The sequence below is a fragment of the Siphateles boraxobius genome, unplaced genomic scaffold (genome assembly GCF_051911475.1).
Source record: "Siphateles boraxobius isolate OS27281-9 unplaced genomic scaffold, OSU_SipBor_1 20, whole genome shotgun sequence".
NCBI classification, from domain to species: Eukaryota; Metazoa; Chordata; class Actinopteri; order Cypriniformes; family Leuciscidae; genus Siphateles; species Siphateles boraxobius.
The window spans coordinates 17278932-17304251 of NW_027508811.1; the positions used below are offsets into that span (position 1 = coordinate 17278932).

At 39.8% G+C, this 25320-nt stretch overlaps 1 protein-coding gene across 13 annotated transcripts in view; it reads right to left on the reverse strand.

Moving 5' to 3' along the window:
* zswim8 (zinc finger, SWIM-type containing 8) overlaps nt 1–25320 on the reverse strand; it is a 59522-nt gene that overhangs the window by 17502 nt on the left and 16700 nt on the right. For 2 of the 13 annotated variants that reach the window (XM_077237201.1, XM_077237199.1), the window contains 19 exons: nt 24846–24927; nt 24611–24731; nt 22139–22340; nt 21696–21871; nt 20324–21545; nt 17044–17175; nt 16761–16940; nt 16182–16365; nt 15982–16080; nt 15732–15856; nt 14569–14857; nt 14263–14415; nt 13746–13968; nt 13225–13514; nt 11816–12039; nt 11195–11686; nt 10663–10843; nt 3327–3497; nt 2872–2991 (listed from right to left, as the gene is read on the reverse strand). In XM_077237201.1, the coding sequence (XP_077093316.1) occupies nt 2872–2991; nt 3327–3497; nt 10663–10843; nt 11195–11686; nt 11816–12039; nt 13225–13514; nt 13746–13968; nt 14263–14415; nt 14569–14857; nt 15732–15856; nt 15982–16080; nt 16182–16365; nt 16761–16940; nt 17044–17175; nt 20324–21545; nt 21696–21871; nt 22139–22340; nt 24611–24731; nt 24846–24927 (4666 nt within the window). Of the gene's footprint in view, nt 1–2871; nt 2992–3147; nt 3245–3326; nt 3501–10662; nt 10904–11194; nt 11687–11815; nt 12040–13224; nt 13515–13745; nt 13969–14262; nt 14416–14568; nt 14858–15731; nt 15857–15981; nt 16081–16181; nt 16366–16760; nt 16941–17043; nt 17176–20323; nt 21546–21695; nt 21872–22138; nt 22341–24610; nt 24732–24845; nt 24928–25320 lie in introns of those variants that run through there. The other 11 variants (XM_077237200.1, XM_077237198.1, XM_077237197.1 and 8 more) reach the window with 8 other exon arrangements.

Below are 25320 nucleotides of genomic sequence, written 5' to 3' on the forward strand. Positions count from 1 at the left end.
ACCCAAAAGTCAGAAACAACTGGAAACCTAGCTGGACATCTAAAGGCGATCAACCAATGCATTCAAAAGCATTCAAATGTGGGTAATCGACGACGAAACCAACCTAGACACCATTCAATTAAGCACAGCACTGAGGATGCCTATTTATATACAATAAAAGGCATGGAACCACTAACGAGGCACTCGTTCCTCTAAAGTACACACACACACAACCCACAGAAAAATGTGCGTCAGTATAGAGTTCTCTTTTGGGCTTGAACGAACCATAACACACAAATTACGACAAACTGTACGTTTTGTCGAGTGTCCTCATAAGAGCAGTCTTAAATGAGTAAAATACAATATTTTATTTTAAAGAGTAAATGACTCACCTAGACCCGGCGCCAGGATGATTATTATACCGGCAGCCTAATAATCATGAATGCACTCCGCTATCTTTTAACATCTCTGGCGAACGGCTTCTTGGCGCAAAAGGAAAAAAAATGTCATGAAGCGCAGTGAAATGCACCGACCTATATGGCATTTCCTGAATGGATCGAGGTTGTTCCTTAACTTAATTTTATACGTGCAATTCACACAAGCTCTAAGCGCGTGCAAGACTGCTGCAAGTATGCGCGATTATAGCTATTTATGTCGTGAAAAATACATAGAGGACACTGACAACGCGCTGTCAGACAGGACCAAGAAGGTAACATTTAATAAAGTCTCAACCTTCAAATGTGTTCAGTTAAAGAAAATTAAACCATTAATACGCCTACTATTTTGTGGCTCTTTAATGTGCCGTGACAGATTGCACTTTTTTTCAGTAAGCTAGGCCTATGTGTTTTCAAGGCTTCAAGGTTTTATTGAATGCTACCTCTGACTAAGAATGCATTACTTTGCATAGTAGTCTTTTATTTTGGAATTTTAAGAGCAATAAACATAAATTGCAAAGTTAAGGAATTCATGTTTTTTTTTCATTCAGATATGTAAATCCACATGTATAAATTGCTATTACTCAATTAATGGGGAGATAATCGATATTGAATCGGAACCGATTTAATTTAATTAAACCGAATTAAAAATAATCATTTATCCCAGCCCTATGACCAAGATGAGTCATGATCGTTGTGACTAGCGATGGAACAGCCAATTTATCATCTGGTACACCTCATCTGGGACCATAATGAAGATGATTGTTCTACAACAACACAGAACAAAGGTGTCTCTCACAGCCAACCACCAACAAAAGTCCAGAGGTACCAGAGAAATTCATCCTGGTTACGCATCACTCACAAAGAAACCACCAAATGAGCCCCAAACTCAAGAACCATGTTTATGCAACAGTAACCACAATAAGCACAGAAGGTCCGAAAGTCTGCCACCACCAGAAGGCATCACAAGAGGAATGCAATGTAGGAGACAAAGTTTTGTACTACAGCTCTACACAGCCATGCCAAACTACCTCCCATTGTCTGCCAAAGAACTTCCAGCCTTACTGGACTGACGCCCGTCAGATCATGGATGATCCCTTGTCCAAGGCAAAGATGCAAAAACCCATCGAAACCAGGAATCATGTGGGTCAAACATTCAAGAAAAGTGGGGATCTGACCATACATACATCAGATCATGGATGATACCTTGTCCAAGGCAAAGATGCAAAAAGTCAATCGAAACTCAACTGGGAATATACATGGATCATACCTACAAGAAAATTGGGGATCAACAGAGACTGAAACGGACACTACACTACACTACACTACACTACCATGGAAAACATTCAACAAACATGTTCTTCTCACTGGTAGAAACTAGCTTCAGAAAGGAAACATGTAACTATCCACCCAACAAGTAAAACACCTAACATTAAGTTATGGTACATGACACCTTAGCTGTGCAACAGTAGTTGTGAGCCATACCAGACAACACTCAACTTATTTGTTTTGTTTAGTCTTTATTTATTAAGTAAAATGGCTGTCTACCCCATAAGGGTCAAGGTAATGATATTAAGATTGACGCACCACACCTACTATCTGTAATATCCTAATATCCACCTTGAAATCGAATGTGAGAGAGAGAGAGCGCTCCATGCACATCCAGATTTTTACCACAAATGATGTCACCAGAAAATGAAAGGTAAACGGTCTCAACCTAGAAAAATTTCTCCCAAGACACCATTTCAGGCATGAAAAGACCTCCAGCAAATCAACGAACCTGAAAACCAAGGACACCGACAAATTGCTAATAAATAGTGCTACAGTGTTTATAAGAGTTTTCACTATAGTTTGGATATTAATATCCGCTACAGAGTTTATATCCCATTCAAATGAACGCTGGATGATTCTTTGTTCGGCTGTAAAAATGAGTAATTCTTTCATAATTCCCTATAAATTAATTAATAATCCTTTGAGCTAAATTTACCTGTTTCCAAGCACACAGGCTGTTTATACACTAACTTAGCAAAAAAATTAAGTATTTAACCCAGAATATCCTTTTAAAGGAAGCTGGTGGAGGTCCATGTCATTACCTTCTGATAAGGATACACATCTCAGAGGGGACCATTAGCAATACAAGAATACAAACAAGCCATTTCATAAGATGCCTAACAAAAACATGGCATATTTTCTACATTCCTAATTGTAATATTTAATCCCATTAAAACTGGCAACATGCGAGCAATCAGCATGGGATAAAGCTCAGAGTAAGAGGACAGACATCAGGATGTCAATAACTCTGCTGGAGAGTCACCTCTTGTCCGCTGAAGGCAAGGTAAACTGCCAACATATAATTTACAGTCTATTTTAGCCATTATAGCAGGTAACAGGAAATAAAATGGGATTTTAGAAAACTTGTTTTTCCTAAAAGCCATATTGCAAAGATAAATGGGCATACCAAGACGGGCAGCCAAGCCCAACAGCCATTTGACGTCTTCTGTGTATGGCGGGCTACGGGAAAAGTTGTTCGGATGATCGTTGTGAGCCCTTCTTCCCAACATCTCCAAGGCCAGCATACCTAAATAAGGACAGGAACATTTTGCCATCAACACTCTGTACTGTACGACACTGTACTGATCAAGTATTGAATTGACACATGCACCCAAACATCCTAATCTCCAGGACTTATGAGTACTGATAGAACGGAAATCATGCCTTAATTAATATTTCTCACTGTGAGAGTTCTTTGTGAGTCCTGCAACATGGACACAACCGACCTCTCCCTCACCTCTCTTGATAATTAATCACCACAATTCAGGACCAGATGGATCCTAATGGGTGCAAAACAGCAACATAAGGACAGGCAAGCCATGCCCTAATGGATCTATGTAATTAGAAATCAGGCGTCCTTACCGACTCTGTAGGCCGAGTGGAGGTAGTGCAGGCCCTGCTGGCTGATTGGTTGACTGTGCTGCTCATCTTCCACAGGGAATGGTGCACTGACCAGTGAGGCGGGCTGGGACGAGAGTCCTGGAAGAGAAGTCCCCTGAATGGCCTGGATGGTGGCGCCTGAGTGTACTCCAGCTGCTGGGCAAAAAAGGGGGAGAGGTTGTTTAGGGGTGTCTATGAATTTGCAAACTGTCCAATGGCTTCCCAACAATTTCTGGTAAGCTGGTAAGAACTGTAATGAACTTTTGTCTGCACCGAGTTTAAGGTGCACTAAATAACTACGCTCAAACTAAATAATTCAACTATGTAACTATGGTCTATGCTTTCAAGATGGTGCTGCAAACGGCCGCCTCTGTGTGGAACTCTCCATTTGTTTTACTGTTTTTTGTTTTTCTTATACAAACAGTTTCACCAGGGATGAACTGCTGAACATTCGGCAGTACACACTACCGAATCTTCTACAGGTTTTGGATTATTCTGACGTTTGCTGAACATTGTAGTTTGAGGAGCAGCAGCGCTGCCCAAGCGCTCTAAGACGCACAAGCGTGGGAAGCCAGCCGGAAATCTAGTCAAACGCAGACATCGTGGCTTTAGAACCACGCTGCCTAGTATCCATCTGGCAAATCTCCGCTCTCTACCCAACAAAACGGACTAATTTCTCTCCTGAATCAAATAAGGACTTTTCATACTCTGCAGCTCTGTTTTTCACAGAAACGTTGCTTAATGGAGCCATTCCGTTTTCCTCTTTCATCCTCGTAAGTGTTTACATTCCATAGCAAACGCATTTGAGTGCAGCGCTGCAAAAGCAGGCTGATCATATAACAGAGCAGCAACACCCAGACTCTCTTATTATTATTATTATTCTTGGTGACTTTAATCAAGGAAACCTCATCCTTGAACTGCCAAAATACAGACAACACATTACATGCCCTACGAGAGAAAAAAATATTTTTGGACCACTGCTACAACACAATAAAGGATGCATATCGGTCTATCCCTAGAGCAGCTTTAGGACTCTCTGATCACTGCCTGATTCATCTTATACCGACCTATAGGCAGAAATCAGCTAAACCTATAATAAGGAGTGTTAAAGGATGGACCAAAGAAGCAGAGCGGGATTTAAAAGCCTGCTTCAATTGCACTGGCCTAATGCCTACAGGAATGGGGGAAAAAATAATGTACAATCAGGCCAAAAACACACTGACAAAAGAGAATAGAGTTGCTAAAAGGAGAGATCACAATCTACAAGATGATACCATCCCCCAATCTGTAGGTAATCAACAACTGGCCGACGACCTGAATGATTTCTACAGCAAATTTGAAAATCAAAGTCACACCCCACACCCACTCTGACAGTCTCTGCACAACATTCAACACCTCCAGTAACCCCACTCTCCTCCCTTCTGCACTTCAGATCAGTGAAGAGGATGTGTGTCGGGAAACAGAAAACAAGGAAAGCCCCAGGCCCAGGCGGTGTCTCACCAGCCTGTGATGTCCAGCTGGCCTTCATCTTCACGCAGATTTTCAACAGATCATTGGAAGTCGTCCCTTCCTGCTTCAAATGCTCCACCATCATCCCCATCCCAAAAAAAACCAAATCACTGGCTAAATGACTACAGACCTGTCGCTCTCACGTCTGTGGTCATGAAGTCGTTTGAAAGACTGGTGCTGGCACTAGGGATAAGGCTGAGCAATTTTATCGATTCTGCGATATAAATCGATATTTTTTTCCCAAAGAAAGTATAGATTTTTAAGCCGCGAGTATTGATACACAAGTCCCATTCAAATCCCCCGTGTTTACCCCCATTCGCTTTAAAGCTTGGACGTTTTCAGTTCTGCTGTCGGTAGCCTACTGGAGAAAATAGAAAATACACGTAGGCTTCTATTTATTATTGATATAAAGACGTAATCTTGAACATGTTAATCTCGCCAGCCAGTTCTATATATAATAATATTAAACCATTCGTCTGTGATGCAATTTTGCTATTCGCAGTCCAGAAGAGAGAGAGAGAGCGATCTCTCACGCGGAGCCACAGCGCGCACAACAGCACAGCCCTGCTCAATGACTGACAATGAGGACAGAACTAAACATTCAAACGTGGTTACACTTTAGATCTGGGATAATATTCTAATTTTATTTTAGATTTCGGCTTTCAGAGATTATAAACGAAGATATTTGAGATGAAACCAAACTAACTGCATTATGTCTAGAGCAACTTCCTTCCCTTCACAGCGATGCGCTGTCATTTCTTCCTAAAACCCAAACGTAGGCCTACCGTCAGAATCAGCACGATCGGTGATTGTTGTAAAATGCAGTCTCTACTGTTGCTAAATTGCGGACACGTTTAATCATTAAAAGAGCCAATAAAAGCACAAACATCTGTGCAAGAGTTGTTCACAAGGCGACGCGCGCTCCAAAATGGACTGCAACGAGACAAGAAAAGTATAGGCTACTTAACTTTGGGCTTCATGTGCGCGCATCTAAACTATCAAAATATACATAATAATATGAAAATGACCGGCTCTGAGATTCATTGACACACAGTTTATTCACTTTAACAGTTTATGTCTTAAATGGACGTAAATAGTTAGGAGAAAATTATGGTGCATCAGTCACCTATTAGATCTGCACTCGGTCTTAAAGTGTCTAATAAATCTGCTGACGATTGAGCCATTAATATGAATCAAACAACAAAAGGCACTCCCAGCTCTTGAAAGAATAACTTAAACTTGTTCAGTCAGAGACATATATTGTGTAAATCAAGTTTTTAGTTTTCAGTACAAATAATTCAATCCAAGTAAATGGAACACTCACAAGATGTCACCAAAATCACTCTGTCCCCTTTAAATTTTTCAGAAAATTATGTAAGTGTATCGAATTATATCGAATCGTATCGTTGGCTGAATATCGTGATATATATCGTATCGTGAGCTGAATATTGTGTATCGTAACGTATCGTGAGATTAGTGTATCGCTACAGCCCTAACTAGGGATGCACCGATCTGATACTCAGCATCGGTATCGGCTCCGATACTGCCATTTTTGCCGGATCGGGTATCGATCAGACAAGGCCGATCCAAATCCGATATTGTGCGTATACTATTCTGTGTTGTTGTTAAGCCCCACAAAAGCACCAAAAACATTATAAAGCACCATAAAGTTTTCGTGCACTATATTACAAGTGTTCTGAAGCCATTATAGCATAATGTGAGATAGAAATTAACATTTAAGTAATTAAATTCAAGATCACGTAAACTTTTCCATCCGCTGCGGCTGTCAGTCATTCTTCATTCAGTATTCAGCGTCGCGTTCGGTTACGACAGTCAACATGATGAAACCCTCTCCAAGATGATTCAATGTTACTATTATTATACTTGATCTGTAGATAAAGGTCTATGGTTTCGCATAAAAAAACTTTATCTTGTTGGACTTTATTGCTGTAACATTAACTTAATCATGTTTCTACCGGGGGTCTGCTAGATCACAACACTAGAGTAGAGTCCACTATAATTCTTCTTCACAAGCACAGTAACTGAAATTTAAAACTGTTCAAATAAAAGGCTCAAACTATTGCATAGATAGATACTGTATAATACACTACGCATCAATATGTCTTTCGTTTGTGTTTTGAACTTTTCAATGCGGACTCTGAGCACTGTGACTCCGTGTTGCTTCAAGCGCATCATTCTGCGATCGGGATGCACAAAAGCGCTTTGTGCCGCACTGTATTGCAGCCTTTCATATCATAATACAGTGACGCAATGAAAGATTATTAATGGCCTTTCTTGTTCTTTCCTATCTATCATATGTTGCTGCCTCATTAAACAGGTGTGCTATACATTTAAGACATATCTCAATTGTATAGTAGCCTATAGATATATATGAAATAATTTATCTTTTTGATTTTTGTTATCTTGTTTTTCATAAATGTATTTTACAATACAAAGAGCAATGTGTAACGTTTTACCAGATTTAGTGTTACACTTATTGTCTCTTTGTTTTTTTCACTAAATGTTCAGATTTTATACAATTATTGTGGACTTATGATTCTTCTAGACTACATGTTACTGCTGAATTATCCACTAATCTAGTTTATAAAAGCATTTTTGTCATAGATTATGATCATATATTTTTTGGATTTGTTTTTCTTTATAATGAAGTTGTCTGTATTAAGTAGATTGTGTTTAACACACAAAAGAGTGATTATCAGTTCAACACACAGAGTTATATAAATTCTACTTAATTAAAAAAAAACTGTTGGTATCGGATCGGCATTGGTATCGGTCGATACTCAGAATTTTTGGTATCGGATCGAATCGATTCTGAAAAAAGTGGTATCGGTGCATCCCTAGCTGGCACACCTGAAGTACATCACAGGACCCCCTGCAGTTTGCTTATCTAGCAAACAGGTCAGTGGATGATGCAGTCAACATGGGAGTGCATTACATTCTGCAACATCTGGACAAACCAGGGACTTATGCAAGGATCCTGTTTGTGGACTTCATCTCGGCCTTCAACACCATCATCCCAGCAGTCCTTCAGACTAAGTTAGCCCAGCTCTCTGCTCCTAGCTCTATTTGTCACTGGATTACCAGCTTTCTGACAGATAGGCAACAGCTAGTGAGGCAGGGGAAATTCACATCCAACACCTGCACAATGACGGCTGGGATCAGTGCAGTGCTGATTGAGTCTGTCCTCTGCACTTCCATAACTGTCTGATTTGGCCCTCAGCTACAAAATCCGACACCAGCAGACAGAGGACGGTTCGGAGTGCAGAGAGAATTATTGGTTCTCCCCAGCCCACTCTCCGAGAACTGTACTCTTCCAGAGTGAGGAAAAGGGCTCAGAAAATCACTCTGGATCCCTCACATCCAAGTCACTTTCTCTTTGAACTTTTGCCGTCCAGTCGGCGCTACAGAGCGCCAGAACAGCAAGGCACAAGAAGTTTCTTCCCCATATCAGGCAATCTACATCATGAACATATACATGTATACCCTCTCAGTTCCACTCGCCCAAACTGAATTTGGAAAACGAGCTTTTCGGTATGCGGCACCCAGTGATTGGAACTTTTTACAAAATGGAAGAAACAATTTGTAAATGTTTTTAATTTTTTTAATGTTTTTTTTTTCTTATTTTTTTTTTCTTTTTTGATAATGTTGTGCAGCTCATCTTGACAAGGTCACTTCTTTAAAAGAGATTTTAATCTCAGAAAGTTTTATATTGTTAAACAAAAGGGCAAACAAATTAAGTTAAATGCACCCACTGGGCAATGATAAATATGCGCAATACCACTTATATTTATTTTGACATTAACCTACCTCTTATTCCATTCCCTGTCAATTATATTCTATTCTGTTATATACAGCACACCTGTAAATACAAATTTTTCTATTTTTGTTTATTTATATATTACACTGTATATACATATGTTTTATGTATATAATTATTCACTAATTTATTATTCATTTATCTTTATTCTTTATTTTTTATTTTACTACCTGTGAACTGTTGTTGTCTCTGTGTACTGGATTCAGATTGTTTCATTTAGTACCATGTCAGCATCCAAGGCTATTTTCATGGCAAAAATGCAATTACAAAAATACTAACATCATATAAATACAATAAAAACCAAACAAACAAAAGCAGCAAGTCATATTATACAAGATTTTTTAAATTCACATATGAAAAAAACAAATCCAAAACCTTTTCAGGCATAATCTTCCTAAAGAAGTCCTTAAGTGAGGTAACTTCATAAAAAAGCATTCTACTTGTATTAAGTCCAGGACAATCAAATACATTTAGTCATTTAGCAGACGCTTTTATCCAAAGCGACTTACAACTGAGGACTAAAGCAAGCAAGTCATCGTGAAGAGGCAAGAACAACGCAAGAAGTGCTCAAAATACAAAGTTCAGGCATTGCTCAGTAGCATAAACCAGACAAGGGAAGATTTAAAGGAGAAGGAAAGTTTTTTTTTATTTTTATGTTAAATACTCACGGAAGAGATGAGTTTTTAGTTTTCTTTTGAATGCGGTCAGGGATTCTGCATTTCGGACGAGGGTGGGTAGATCATTCCACCAGCATGGAATTATCTCCCCACCCTCGTCCGAAATGCACAAATTTTTTTTTGTGAATTTTTTTTTTTTTTGAAAGGGGACAGTGTACATTAATCAACATTAAAACAATGTAAATCTAACTGTTAAACATAATAAAATATGTTTAACAGTTAGGGGAGTCTTACAAAACATGCATATAGTTGGGTCTTCACCTTAAAGCAAAAAAGCATGGGTCCTGTGTACTGGAAGCTTCTTCTGTCACCAAAACAAATCCCTTGTGTGCAAACATACTTGGCAATAAAGTTCTTTCTGATAACTAGTTTGTTGCACTAGCCTTGAATTATGTATATTAAGGGCACTGTGACGAATTGCTCGTGTTTTTTTATTTGTAATTTGCTTTAGTTCAAATAGTCTTCTAGCTACATTAATAAAATGTAATTTTGTACATGTAAAATTTGTCACCCATGATTAAATAATATTGACAGACATCTCACAATTAGATCCATTTTTGACTCAGGGAGTCACAATCCAATTCTAAAAGATATTCCTGCTGCATTTAAATGTTTTCTTACTGACTATTTTCTCATGTAAAAACAATTTTGTCAATGTGAGTTGTCTCGTCTTGTCCTGTGACAGAAGGCTTTATGCTCGAATTCAGAGGAAATTAGTAAATCCACACTAAATCCAACTTTTTCTTTTGTTAGTGTGGTTTCTGAAAAATACTGAGACCATTTACATTCCTAATAAATGAGCTATGAACAAAACAAAATATCCATAAAACGTAATAAATTATTCTTCAAGATCAGCAACATCCATACTTGTATGAAATTCAAATGACACTTGTTTGCAGCACGCAAGATGTGAACTGACACTCAACGGTAATGCAGTGAGCAGTAATAGTGACAGGATGCAAGCAAAATTATCCATCTTGAAAGACTAAACGAACTAGATAGTAAATGAGTGTCTAACTAATTGTTTCAAAATACCATAATTTTTTGCGTTCCAATATGCTCCAATGAGATGGCCTTGAATAGTTGTTTTATTTTATGTAAGTGCAAATAATTTTAAACGCAGATATTAAATCTGACAAAAGTAGTGTTCATTTCTTGCAAATTGCTGTATATTGTAAAACTGCATTTATTCAGAATTATTTTATTTATTTTATTCTCATAACATGGGATATTATGCAGAAAGTTGTGTTCATGTTAAGATGGAATTGAAATTCTACAACCAACTTGTCCTTACCCGTCACAGTAGTGCTAAGAGGCAGGGCAGCCTCTGCAGTATGGTATGGGTGGACAGCGATCTGAGTCATGGACGGCACTGGAACGCCAGGGAAAGTGACAGCGGTCGCTGCCATAGGAGGATGAGGGCCAGTGGCCACAGAAAATGGGTACTGAGCCCCAATAAAAGCAGGGTGCATTCCCTGAGAAGACAAACAGATGCTCTTAAAACCAGCTTGATACGCCTTCCTCGAGTCATATACCTGCCATTGAAAAATTAAAACCACAAAATTAAGTTAAACCAAGGGCATAGCTGTAAAGTTCATTATACATGTATAAACAAACTGGTACGAGTCTCTCCATTTATATTCTGACAGGAATGTCATGCTATGCATCAATGACTGCCAAGTAAGCGTCTGCATTAGAGCTTAAATTTAGTATTAATTACCTTCAGTTAAATGCAGACAAATAATACTACAGACTGAAATAAAAATGCTAAGCACAGGTAATTGAAACCCATAATCATTTCAATGGGAAATGAACAGAGCTCATACCTGTGGGTAGGCTGTCCCAGAGACGGGGAAGACGGCAGGACGGGGGACATGCTGAAGCGGGTGGCCCAGGTACTGTGGGGTGCAGACGGTGGGCAGATGGGTTTGGATGGTGGTGTAGGGATGCAGACCTGCCGTATGTGCCATGGCTGAGCCCGGCAGCGCATGTGACTGGTATATGGTGGAGCCAACGGAAATGACAGGTACTACGGCGGCTGCCGTCACTGTCGTAGTTACAGCCGAGACACCTGATGAATCCAAGACTCCAGTGTTATCCAGGATACCGCAGCCACCCTCAGGTGCCGTTCTCCTTACTCCACCGTTGGCCCCGCAGCGGCCGGAACCCTCTCGTTGGGCCCCTGAACCACCACCCACTGTTTGCTCGTACAACCAATACCACTGGTGAGCCACCTCGAACAAGACCTCAGGATATACACCGCCTCCCTTTGCAGCCTCCTCAACAGCCATGCAAGCTTTCTCCAGCATCACATTATCCTGTAGAGAGAACAATGCAGAAAAGTGTCATTTAAAAGCAACAAGCAGATGATTTTTATAACATTAGATTAAAAATGGATTATGGTCCAGTGGCTATGTATAATGAATGTGGGCTGTACTGGACAATACCTGCTCCTTGCACTGCACTAGAGCTCTCTGAATCTCGTTGGGGTTCAGGGCATGAGCGTGAGGCAGGCAGCTCAAGGCCAGCTCCGCCGCAGCACGCACCATGTTGGGATCACGTGCTCGGGATGCGCGGTCTGCGAGTGACGCCACCTCCGGAGGAGTAAGGTGCCCGTCCCAGCATTCCACCAGAATGTTGAGGGCAGCACTCCCAATCTCCATAGCCTGGCCTGTGCAAACACGACAGAAGAATTCAAAATAATAAAAAAAAGACAGGTTTGCCCACCTATTTGTTAGAATCTCAATTCGATCTCAATTCAAACACTAGAGAGGTGTCTGCTTCATCGATACAACAATGCAGTATAATCACATGGTACTTGGCGATACGAGTATCAATACAGCTGCTTCTGTATCAGTTACGCAGCATGTGCGCAGCAGTGGACCACGCTTAATTAGAATACAAGAACAGCATTTTAAACGCTGTGTTAATGTCCTGAAATTAATTAATATAATGTAATATATAGGTTATAACAAGATTTTAATCTGGCAAGCAGAGGAACATAACTGGGGTTGCCTGATATCAAGACAATCCCCGAGCTTCAAAATCTGCTAAATGTTTTACTTATTTTTCTCAACCTGGTAACCATGTGTACACACTCTCTCTCTCTTGATAAAAGGGCTGGTTTTCTGACAACACCAGTAAACTTGCAGTTTAGCAATCTGCAGTTCGATATTGTATTCACAGAAAGATGTAATATATCAAGTCTGTGTTCATTTATGGACGAGAGAGAGAGAGAGAGAGAGAGAGAGAGAGAGAGAGAGGGAGAGAGAGATTGTGCAGACCCGTATTGTGATGTATATCGTAACGTGGCATACGAGAGAGAGAGAGAGAGAGAGAGAGAGAGAGAGAGAGAGAGAGAGAGAGAGAGAGAGAGAGAGAGAGAGAGAGAGAGAGAGAGAGAGAGAGAGATTGTGCAGACCCGTATTGTGATGTATATCGTAACGTGGCATCTGTATAGTTATATGCATCGCATAGTGACTTTGTTGCTGATACACAGCCCTATCATACACCCACACATTCTTATTCCTAAATAGACAACGATTTGCCTGTCTATAAAACCTTTGACAAAATCACACCGGAACATTCAAATCTGCATTGGTGCTGCCGCTGACCCAGAGAGGACAGATGTTATGTATAGGCATGAAACAGCTTCACATCCATCCATCCATCCATATCTATCCATCAATCCATACATGAGCCTGGAGAGATTAATATACTCTAGTATAGTAATATAGTTCTCCATACTGAATTGATACTCTAAAGCCAAGGATATGAATTTTAAAGATTACATTCGCATTTCAAGGGGATAATAAATCATTTTGAAGTTCCTGCAGATTACACAATTATCTCTCACCTGTAATCCAGGATACATGTGAGGAATACGTCCTTGACAGCCAGTTAGGAGACACAAAATTATGGAGGCCGAGGGCATACAGGCCAATCTCAAAGGCACACAGATGCAGGTTGCGGTGGGGCCCCTGGTGGCCTCCACTGGCAGAGGGTTGAGTGAAAATGGAGGTGGAGCTGTTTCCTCCAGCTTTAATCAGCACAGTCTTGGCCAGCTCAAAGTAAAAATGGGCAGCTGCCTCAGATGGCTGGTTGGGCACATGTGGAGCATGGCATTCAGGCCGGCGGCCTTTATACCTATAAAGAGAGAAAGAGAAAGTGTGTGTCATATACAGCAGACTTGGAGGATCAGAGAATCTGTTCTGACTCTCATTTTGAAACAACTTATTTAGTCAGTGAACAGGTACTGAAGTAGTGGTTTACTTGTGTTTGTTAAGGGCTTAAAAGAGATGCTGATGAACAAGCACCAAAAACCAAGACCAAACCCACATAAGGGGCAATGAGGGCAAAAAGACAGGTTTGTCTCACCTGCTGGTGTCAGTACTCTTGGCTCTGGCTCCTCCTCCAGCTCTGCGTGAGCCACTGGATGACGATGAGCCAAGTGAATCAGATGAAGAGCTGCTAATGCTATCACTGTCCTGGCCTCTCCCCCAGGAAGCAGCTGTCCAACCCCCTCGAAGTGGGCGTCGACTGAGAGTAGGAGAGCTGTCTGAGGTGGTCTCTGGAGCGCTGCTGTCAATGCTTGCCATGCCTGAGAAAATATGTCAGAAAGAACACCTTTTTACACTCTCAAAATTCTTTATGCATAGTTAAAAATAATAAATTAAATTAATATATGCAAATTAATATATTATATTGGGAAATATATATATATTTTTTTACAAATAATATATTATTAAATAACTATTTAGAAAAAAAGGCTAATGGGTGAATAGATCATCTTTAGAGTTATCTGTGCACTTCATTGTTTTGTCACGAGAGGTCATAGGTGCTGCATCAAATAAACTCCTCTATCTGTCTAATTAATAAACCCACGGTCTCCTACCAGTGTGTTTCTTTTTCTGTCGTACAGGTGATCCCCAGCAGCGTGTGCCGTATGCACCGCGGCCCCCCAGCGCCAGACGACTGGGCACTGTGCCCTCAGGCTTGAAGGGTGCAGCTTCGCTCTGCTGCTCACAGGAAGTCGACTGGGCACCCTCTGCCAAAAAAGAAAGAGGGATAAAATATATTTTTTTAAATTAAACTAGGTCACTTCAAACTGCACAGGGACCCAAGACAATAACATTTAAACAATGAATTTCCTTCTGAAATTGAAGTGTCTACCCATGACACTTTGGTCGATGTGGTTTACCTTGATCTCTGTTGTCAGAGACGCCCTCTCCCGTTGCTGTGCTCTGAACTCCGCCGGCCGCTAAACCTCCCTGCTGCCCTGCCGCTCCTCCGCCGGTCACGCTCTGCACAGCAGCTGATGCTGCTGAAGGGGTGTGCTTGGACACTCCCCCCGCGGCTCCGCTGGCACCATGGGTGGCGTGTTTGGATGGGCTCTTTTGGCTGCTGGTAGCTGGTTTGCTAGAGTAAAATGAGCTCAGAGTCTGAGGCTTATGGGTCTGGCTCTCACGGTCAAGGAGTTTGTCCAGAATCTACACAAAGATGAAATCAGAAATTAATACAAGACATTTACAGGTTTTCAAACATGATATATTGGCTTATGCTTCATTAAAAAAAAATATTTGAGAGACTAAGGCCTTGTTTACACCTGGTATTAAGATGCGTTTTGGTTGATTGGAAGTGGTTGAAAGAGGACAAGTTTGTGATCCAGAGTTTGTCGAAAATGCATTTTACCAGATTGCTTTCGTAGTGTAAACACTGATGTGGTCAGATGTGTTCGAACAGCCACAAAACACAGCCTACTCTCCACCTACTGACTTAATGAGTAAATATTATGGGAAGTGCGCTAGCCAGAAGGGATTAAAACTTTGTTGGCGAGAGACCCAGGTTTGGTTTGAAGATGAAAAACATACTAAGCACAGTATTCTCTCAATCATTCCTGATTCTGAGTTAAACCACTTTAGGATTTAATAAAGACTCTTCAAAATTATTTAGCAAGCAATGACAGAACAATCACAGCAGTGTGTATGTCTTATTATTCCCATATTAACAATCCCATAAAAACCCAATTGTAAATATACCCCCAATTAGTAACTTTTAGCTTTGTAGTCAATTAATTTAAGAAGTTATTTCATCTGCAATAGCATTTTGAACTTTTGTAATGATACTTTTGGTCATTGACTTTTAAATGCATCATTATGCAAATTACAAACACATAAGGAGATTTCTCAGCATGAGAACCCACATGTTCTCAGCATCAAGAACCATGACTGGCAGATCAATGTACTACTACATTTCTCTGAAATGGTAAGAAATTAAATTAAATTGAATGGGGAGGATTTTAACTGTGACAAGATGATTGACAGGGCAGTTTAAACGGTTACAGGATAACTCCAAAAGACTTGCCTTTTTAAGCTTGCTTTGGTCATCTTTATAGGTGATCATCAGTGCTAGAGCCAAGTCTCCTTTTTCTCTCCGTGTGCCTTCACATAGCAGAGGATGCTCTGCCTCACTGACTGTTGTCTTCATACCTAATGGGGGAAAAAAAGTTAAAGAAAAGGAGAGACAATTGAAACACACAATGAAATAACATCTTTGACAACACACATTACTGCTGGTTGGTTTTATATTTTTGTTCACATAAATTGACTCTTACCAAGAGCTGCAACAGCAGCCTCAAATCCCAGCTCCTCATCACCAGGCATTTCATTGTTACGGTTCCGGCTAGGAGGTCGGGAGCCCGTGGGAGAGACCACTGCAACAGTCAAGTGATAGGAAAAAAATATGAGCATGGGGATTTTGGGGCTTTTAAAGGGCATTTTTAAACCGGTTGGATAAGGCTGATGTGCGACTTACCAGGGGTGCAGAGCACGTCAAATATGAAGCTTGCCAGCATGAGAGGCAGAACCGGACGATAGTCGCAGAAGTTTCCATCACGGAGCTGCTCTGCTCTGTCCCTTATGGAAGTCATTTCTACAAGACCCAGAGGAATCTTCTTCAGGAGAGCCACTACCTCCGACTCCTGATATGCCAGCTTCACCTAACACAAGAGCACAGTAGTTTAGAAGTCTGGGACAAAAAATACTCCCCTGCACATCTTTGAAATCGGGCATCAAAACATTACAATGCATTTTTAGTTTGCGGTTTGTTATACAGTGTTAACAGAAGTGCTCAAATCTCTGCAATTTGTGTACACCTCGTTTGCTAATGTTAAATTATATTACTTGGCATTATTTTTTATATTTATGCTTAAATACATAAATTATAATATAATAAAACATGTAAATACTTTTATACAACTAAAACACAATAAATTTTGAGAAAAAAAACTGATATTACACTTCCAAATTTCAACAAAACCAGACACATCCCTAACAACAAACTATAGTGTCTACTAGCAGATCACCAGATTTATGAAATTGACATCTGCTTTACCTCCAGAGCTTTAGTAGAAGCAGGAGGTCTCTGCAGCTCCAGGGAAAACATGCCAGTGTTGAAGGCCAGGTTATGGAGCTCCAGCCTCTCACTCAACACAGTCAGCAGAAAGGCTACTTTAGACAGGGTGTTAGTGGCCACCTGCGTCTGTTTACTGGTCGACACCTTGCTCTTTTTACCCTAAACAAGACGAAGAGACATTAACGTTCAAAGGTGAGCACTGGTATGATTGCATGTCACAGCTGAAACCTCTGGGAAATAAATGAAAAGACTATTTCAGTACCTTTGTCTGTGGCTGCTCCACCTTCAGGTCGGGCGGATTAGCCAGAAGATCTCGAGCAAGTTCAACAGCCAGTCGGCAAGCATCATTACTGTAGCCGTGAGCATAGAGAGCCTCAGCACAGGCAAACAGTACCTGCAACACACCATTATACCTTTGAAAACCTTTTAAAGTTCTGTGCAAATAAATTGAAAAGACTAAAATAAAAGAAGTAAAAATTGTGGTCAAGCCATGAAACCATTTTGCAACATTTTCATTAGAGCCCGACCGATATGGATTTTTGGGGGCCGATGCCGATACCGATATTAGGGAGTAAAAAAAGCCCGATACCGATATATCGGCCGATATTATTTATGTGTATATTATAATACAGTAGCAATATTATTTATGTGTATTATAGTACAGTATACCAGTCAAAAGTTTGGACACTTTCCTATTGGTGTGTACAAACTTTTGATGGGTACTTTACACAGTAGCTATAAACAGAATAAATATATTTTATAAACACGTTTTGCAATGATCACTCAAATGTGGTAATCAAACACTTGTGTGACACAGATATGTAATGGAGGCAGGGGGAATGATAGAATGAGAATTATACAGCTGAGCTGTAACCAAACTAGTTTGCATTGCATGTTATATTATATTATATTCTAAATACTGTTGCATAATCTTCACTAACGACGACTTTGTCTTTTAATTTAGTCATAACTTGTATCAATAAATATATAAAAAGTGTCACTGACAAAACCTTATTATCTTCTATTTTTACTCTTAATTCCTCTAATCTCTACCAGTGGAGGAAGAACTCAGATCTTTTTACTAAAGTAAAATGAATAATATCATAATGAAAACGTTTTTAATTACATATGTACAGTACTTTTATACTATTTTAAATAATTAGTAAGCAAAATGTACTAAACGTGAAACTAGGCTACTCTTAATGCAAAATGGCCCTATATAAAGTGTTATAATTATATACATTTTTGGAATATTGCTTGATGTTGTAACGTAGCGTTATCAGGCAGAATGAGCTTTAACACTGTGTCTACACCGGACGCGGCCGTTACTGCTCGCGTCGCAACAGCTGTTTACCCTAGACAAAGCAGAATCAGTTTACTGTCGGAGATCGCTCGCGCCACGCATTTTAATCAATGTTTCATCAACCAATTGCCTTAATAAATAAGAAGGCGGCCTAAATATAGCAGACAATATAATCAGGACTTCTCAGCTGCGCGCTTGCAATAGTCACAAGCTCACACAATACGTGACAGAGGCTTGTAGCAGAGAAATCAATTCTGTGAATTACACTGCGCAAATCACAAGTAGGCTACTACCCACCGGATGAAGAAGGGTTGGCTCTCAGTCTCCACAGGCTACATAAAATATTCATTTTATTTTATTTTATTTTATTTTTCGTGTTTGCATTTATGAGGAAAAAACAATGTTACAGACACGACAGTTCAGCACTACGGACGTGAGCGCTCTGAAAGCGGCACTAATGCTTTGAAACTTTCACATAGACATCAAACAGAAAGCACAAAACCTTTCGTTTCAAAGTGAATTTCGTTTTGTATTAATTGTATCTTAATTTTAATCAATGTTTCATCAGCCATTTGCCTGGATTTAATTTATAAGAAGTAAATTTAGCAGACGATAGATAATCTCGACACGGAGGCGCCTGCGGGTGAACTGGAGCTCGTCTCATGAACCGAAACTCAGCGTATAGACCTGAGAATTGAAATATATCTATATTGAAATGTCTACTTTTAAACAGAACAATTCAAAACGAAAGACAGACAGACTCATGTAATCGTATGAAATGTGCATTTCTCTCTGGCGCGCGCTCACTGAAGATCGCGAGTCAGCATCGTCAACTTCATCTTTGGCTGACACTGACTGAAAACACTTGTTTATTAATAAACAATTAAAATGTCTCCTTGCTATATTTGTTGTATTCATAATCATTATTTTTGCCAGTTCTTGTGACAGCTTTTAGGTGCTTTATTGGCAGCGCCACCCTTACATGAATCACCGTACCCGCATTTTTTAAAATATTCATTTATCGGCCATTATAAATGCCGATACCGATAGTTAGGAAAATGCCTAAAATCGGCCGATAATATCGGCCCGCCGATATATCGGTCGGGCTCTAATTTTCATTATATTATTATAAAACGGACAGTTCAAGTAATTGATTATGATTGGCTGAGCTGCCTTTAGAGCTATTGTGAAATACTCTATAAACATACATGTGTGACTTCATTAAATCAGTATTACTGCAGCATTGCATCTGTGTGTTCAATGGCAACCATTCTACTAAACACTGCTAAAGAACTACATTGCTTGATGGAAGGGATAATCATTTGTTAATAAACTAATAATTGTTTTTCTTGCCGTTTTTTTTATTAATTTTTTTTATTAAACCATCCCCACTTATATATATATACACACACACTACCCGAGCCAAAAAAAAACAGCCCCATTTACCTGTTTTGGTTTAAAAAGGCAAATGCTTAAGAGTCTATGTTTGGATCATTATTGCAGTGATTATTATGTTTCTAGCATGTTATATGTGTGGCAAAAGTTCTTTTAACCCTAACTGATGGAGTGTGTAGCTTTTCATTTCTTAAACCATCATGTAGGCCATATTCCAGGATTAATACACAAGGAGTCTGACAACAGCTGGTATGATCTGATCTCACCATCAGCAAGTCTTGTCTGTGATTACATGAAGAAACAGAAAGAACGGAGGCAGACTAAATCCAGAAGAACTGCAGCAACATCTGAAACCTACCTATAAAGCTACAGTGCTGTGAAAAGCTTTAGACGCGTGTAAAAATGCTGTAAAGTCAGGATGCTTTCTAAAATATTGGCACAAACAGATTTTATTTATCAATTAACTTCTAAGGTAATCAAATCAATATTTGGTGTGACCACCCTTTGCGTTTAAAACAGCTTTTGTCCTAGCTACACTTGCATGTAGTTTTTAAGGTAGCTTTGAAGGTAGGTTCCTTCAATTATCTTGGAGATGTTGCCACAGTTCTTCTGGATTTAGTCTGCCTCAGTTTTTTTGTTTCTTCATGTAATCACTGACAGACTCGATGGTGGTGAGATCAGATCATACTGGCTGTTGTCAGACTCCTTGTGCATTCAAAAATCTCACTGGATTACTTCAATAATGGTAAAACAAAATTTAATGGTAAAACAAAATTTAGCTCTTGTTCAGAGTTAATTTTTTTAGGCAGTGCTTCAGTACTTTACGGGGGAGGGGGGAAATCACCTCCATCCTGCCCTCCTGTTCCAGAGGTTTAATCCCAGCAAAGATGTCTGGCTCTTCCTCATGGTTGCCGTCTGCAACCCCTCTATCCGCTCCCTCTTCTGAGGCAGCGCTAAGATAGTAGGCTTGATAGTCATCTTCACCCACAGCATCTGCACCTGCTGCTGCCTCAGCCGCCTGAGGTCCTGGGGCCCCTGAAGCTCCACTTCCATCTCCCTCTCTGCGGCCCCGCTGAGCCTGGCTGGGGAGCGACGCACAGGGCAGAGCATCGTCTACAGGGTCCTCGTCTCCTCCGGTTTCATCCAGGTCTGCATCCACCTCTTTCTCCATAGCTACCACTACTGGGGTAGCAGTCGAGCTCTCTTTTGAAAAGCAGGCATGGGCATCAGTAGCAGAGGGCATGGCAGCATGTGCCACATGTTTTGTCTCAAAAGCACGCTCTTTTGAAACGTTACCACTGGTGTATTTAAGTGGCTCACGGAGCAGCGGGCTGGGTGAAGGCAACATCTCGGGAGGAGGAGGGAGGAAATCGAAGGTGTTGCAGGCCTCTGCCCCGAGCGCCAGGCTGGAGCCATCATCCAGACTCAGCTCTGCCATGTCAGGCTCTAAAGAGCTGTCCTCACTGCTGGTTCGCCGCTTTGCGCCAGGGTGCTTCCCACTGACACCACTTGAACTTCCACACGAGCCCTTGTTGCTCTGCGTTAGCTTGGCCTTACTACCAGCTGATGGGGAGGAGCTGTTGGCTTTATACATGCCTTTACCTCCCTCCTGAAGTGAGAGAGAGACCCTTCCACCCAGACAAACTAGAACACCTCCGCTGTTCACGCCAGACACTCCTTTCCTCTTGCTTACAATGGTCTCCTTAGGGCGGACAGCCACCTCCTGCTGGGGAAGATGTGAGTTACTCCTTGACTTGTGTTCAGAGGAAGAACCTTCTGAGGTTCCACCACGATTGCCATCTCCTGTGTCCCCACCAGTCCCAGCTTTAATACCCCGCTGCTGCTGCATTGCCCTGGCCCAACAAAAGGAAGCGTTTTTCTTATCTGCGCTGCAATAGGTGATTCCAGGTAAAGGGTAGGCCACTTCCCAGTTGAAGTAGCAGCTTTCAACAGCTGGTTTGAAGCCCTGGAAAAGTTTGTCCAGAGACTTGCGGTGCTGCCCTCGTTTCACGATCTCGATTACCTTCAGGTGCCACTGCTTCAGCTGGGCGGCAAGCTCCAAGCGCCTGAGGAGTCGCAAAAAGGGAAAAACATTACCTTACCTAATTGATGAAAAATACAGCCACAAATATTAAATTGAGCAATTCTAGATCAACATTACAACAAATAAGAACACTAGTACTTAAGAGCTTAACCAGCTGTACAAAATTGCTCACCTCTGGGGACTCATGGTAGGGTCTAACACTGCCAATCTCCATAAGACAACCATCTCATCACACATACTGGCACATGCATGTGCCGCAACCTCTGTCTGCCCATTACTGCGACCTGTGTGCCCGCTGGCACTGCTGTGAGAGGCGGATGTCCTCACATTGTACCACCAACCAATGATCTTGAAGAACAACAAAAAGAGTAGTAGAGTATCATTAGAATATTTTTTATTGAGTTTTCTTGAGTTGAGTTTAAAAATGCATCTCCAATCCAATATTAAGTATATACAGTCAACAACTAAATATTTAATTTCCTTCTGAAATAAAATAAACAAAATGGTTTGAATGCAGGGCCAAAAGTGACAAGTGTTTTCAACAGGATGATGCAATTTTTTACACTTGAAACGGTCACCCTGAGGTGTGAAGTGTGGCCGAGTCAGGTTTGGTACCTGTTCATGGGTGAGACACTGTTCGGTGAGTATCTCTAACAGAGGTGCAGCGTTGCTGTCTCTCCTCTTAAACATCTCTCTGACGATAGACAGAAGGTTCCAGATGCCCTCTGGCTCTCTACCTCGCAGGGGCCTCAACAGACAAGCCCATTCAGCAGCTGCCGGAGGCTCAGTGGACGACAGGTACATGGAGTTCACATCACTAAGAACAACAAGGGACAAAAAAAGAACAGTTATGCTTGTGGCCCTTGTAATACGTATATGAAGACGGTCTATATAAAATACATATCAATATTGGATAAAACAAGTCTGACAAATTAGGCTAGTTGTAAATACATAAATTCAGATAAGGGACAAAACATGTCCTACACACAAGAGCCATATTTATGTTAAAAAATAAAGGAATTTATCAAAATAAAAATACTTAAAAAGTTACATCAAGGAAATCTGGATACTGTAATATATCTGTAATATATCAAACCATACAAAAAAATCTTGAATTATATTTCCCATACAAAAAAATAAATCTTGAATTATATTTTCCATAAAAAATACCAATCAAAGTTGTGTCCTCACTTTTTATTAATTTATTCAGAATTATAAAAAATCCTGACAATGTCATGTTTATCTTTAACTGAGGACCCCTTTCCTATTCCCTGCTCACTGTAGATCTCACAGTAGGACACAGTCCTGAAAGTTTAATAGTTTTTTATATTTTATTCTGTAAATACAGTTGCAATTGAAATTATTCAACCCCCATTGCAAATCATGTTTATTGGCAAAATTTAAAGACTTTCAGCTGTTTCCAATGAACAAATCAAACAAAAGTAATTGAAATAGCATAGTTTGCAAGTCCAAAATGAAAGGAACAGTGGTTACACTGCCTGGACGGGGCAGAAAAAGGAAGCTATCAATGGCTGCAACCAGATTTCTAAGGCGGCAGGTTCAGAAAAACCCTCGAGTGACTGCAAAAGACCCGCAGCAAAACTTGGTGGTAACAGGCATAAATCTTGGCATTTTTTATGCATTTATTAAGGCAGCTACAACTAAGGGAAACAACTAAGAGTTTTGTCAATTCCGTCAGATATCAACTCCACCAGGATTCATGGAGTTGACAAGTGTTCAATGCTCACAAAACGTTTTTACTTTTTTTTGCAAATGGGGATTTATTCTAATGTTGTTTCATGATTTTATTTACATATATATTTGGCCTGATTTACATGCCTTACATAAACAGCATCTTTACATCTACTGTCACCATGAAATCAAATTTGATACTCATTTTATGGAATATTGCCGTTCTTATAAATAATTCTGTACAGATCTTTTTTCTCTCTTTCTTTACAACCTGTCACTCAAATGAGATCACAGCAATAGCAAATGGAGTGGCGTAACAGACATCATAGAGAGTGAACATGTCCGATGGTATTTCTCACTGTTTAAGCAGTGCAGGTCAGGCAAAAATAAAATGTACGTAATTGATGCATTTTAAAGACGGGCTACAGATTCTTTGGATTCACAAATGGGAACATTTCTGTTACTGGAGCCTAACATAAGCTTCTTGTATTCTGTGAGCTACTGAAGACACATAATGAGACGTACTGTACTGCTAAAAAAAGAAAAACAAATCAATGAAAGGATTCTTATGTTAAACTAAATATTATTTTAGAAATTAGTTAGTTGTCTTAATTTGTTGTCTTGTCAATCAGTTGTTGTAAACTTCAGCTGAACCTTTGTCAACTCCGTCAGTTTTTGTCAACTCCCTCAGAATTTAACACTGTCAGATGAAGGTTTCTGATAATTTTTAAGAAATATTTTATTCTTTTTTCCATTTATTGTGTAAAATATTAAAAAATATTAACTTAACTACATGATATTATGTCTGATTTACCTAAGAAAATTGGTTATATATGTTTAATATTTAAAAGGAGGGTAGAGAATTAAGGAACTGGATTGTTCATAGCCCTAACCTAGGAAAAAAAAATTGAAATTTTTTTTTTCCACTCAGCTCCTTTACTGGATCCCATTATTAGATAATTGATGACTTATCACTGTTTTTGGATGGATAAAATTAAAATAGCATGCTTTTTAATGTATCTGACGTAGTTGACAAATTAAGTTATAAAGTGAATAAATGTACATTTTTAGCAAAAAAAAATTTCAGAACATTTTCAGTTCATTAGCAGAGACCTTTGTCTACAAATAAATTATTTTATAATTAATGTATTATTAAACACTAAAAACTAACTTCTAAAACATGTTTTTTTCCCTTATCTGAAGAATCAGTGATAGCGATATATACACACTCTAGCTTGTGAGGTATATTCTTTATCCAAACACATCAAATAAAAAAATGTCTGAAAAAGAACCCCAAAAACCATGTATGCCGGTTTGGAAAACACTGGTTTAGAACACAGATGACAACAGTAAACTGTGCTACACTGTAGATAGTACCAGTCTGGTTGCCTTTACCTAAACACAACCGGTGAAGGGCCACAGAACTTGTGCAGGGTCTTCTTTATGTTGTCACTTAGGGTGGACTCATCTAGATACCAGGTGCTCTGGTCAGAGGCTGAAGGGCCAGCAGTAGGATCTGTTGAACCAATCGTTAGAAAAAGAAAAATGAGGATTTAAAAGGTCTGCATATCTACATAGAAAATTAGACATTTAGAAATTCATGAATTGTGGTTTGTAGGTCAGTGCATACCCGGGGCTCCACACACAGTGTTAATAGCGGTAGACTGGGAGGAAAGAAGCTCATCCAAAAGACGCTGAGCTGTCGGCAAGATCTACAAAGGAGCGAATCAGAATAAAGCCAGAAATTAATTTAAACATCTGATGAGAAATTATCTGATAAAAGTTAATATTTATTAATATTTAAGTAATAAAAAAAAGTATTTTTTTTTATATAATGTTATATACACAAGTAACAATATATGATGGCATAATACATAGTATAACACAATAAAACATTAGCATTTAGCAGATAAATATTATTGGTAATAAATGTTTTCTATTTCATACTGTACCAAGTATTTACAGAACCACACCAAAGTCATGAACACAGAACCATGATACAAACCAAACTGAGATAAATCTGAGCAGTCACACCCCAATATGGACGAGGCCACTGTGTGCACTTCATCACAGTTATTTAGAGCTGTGCAAAGACACTTTAAAGC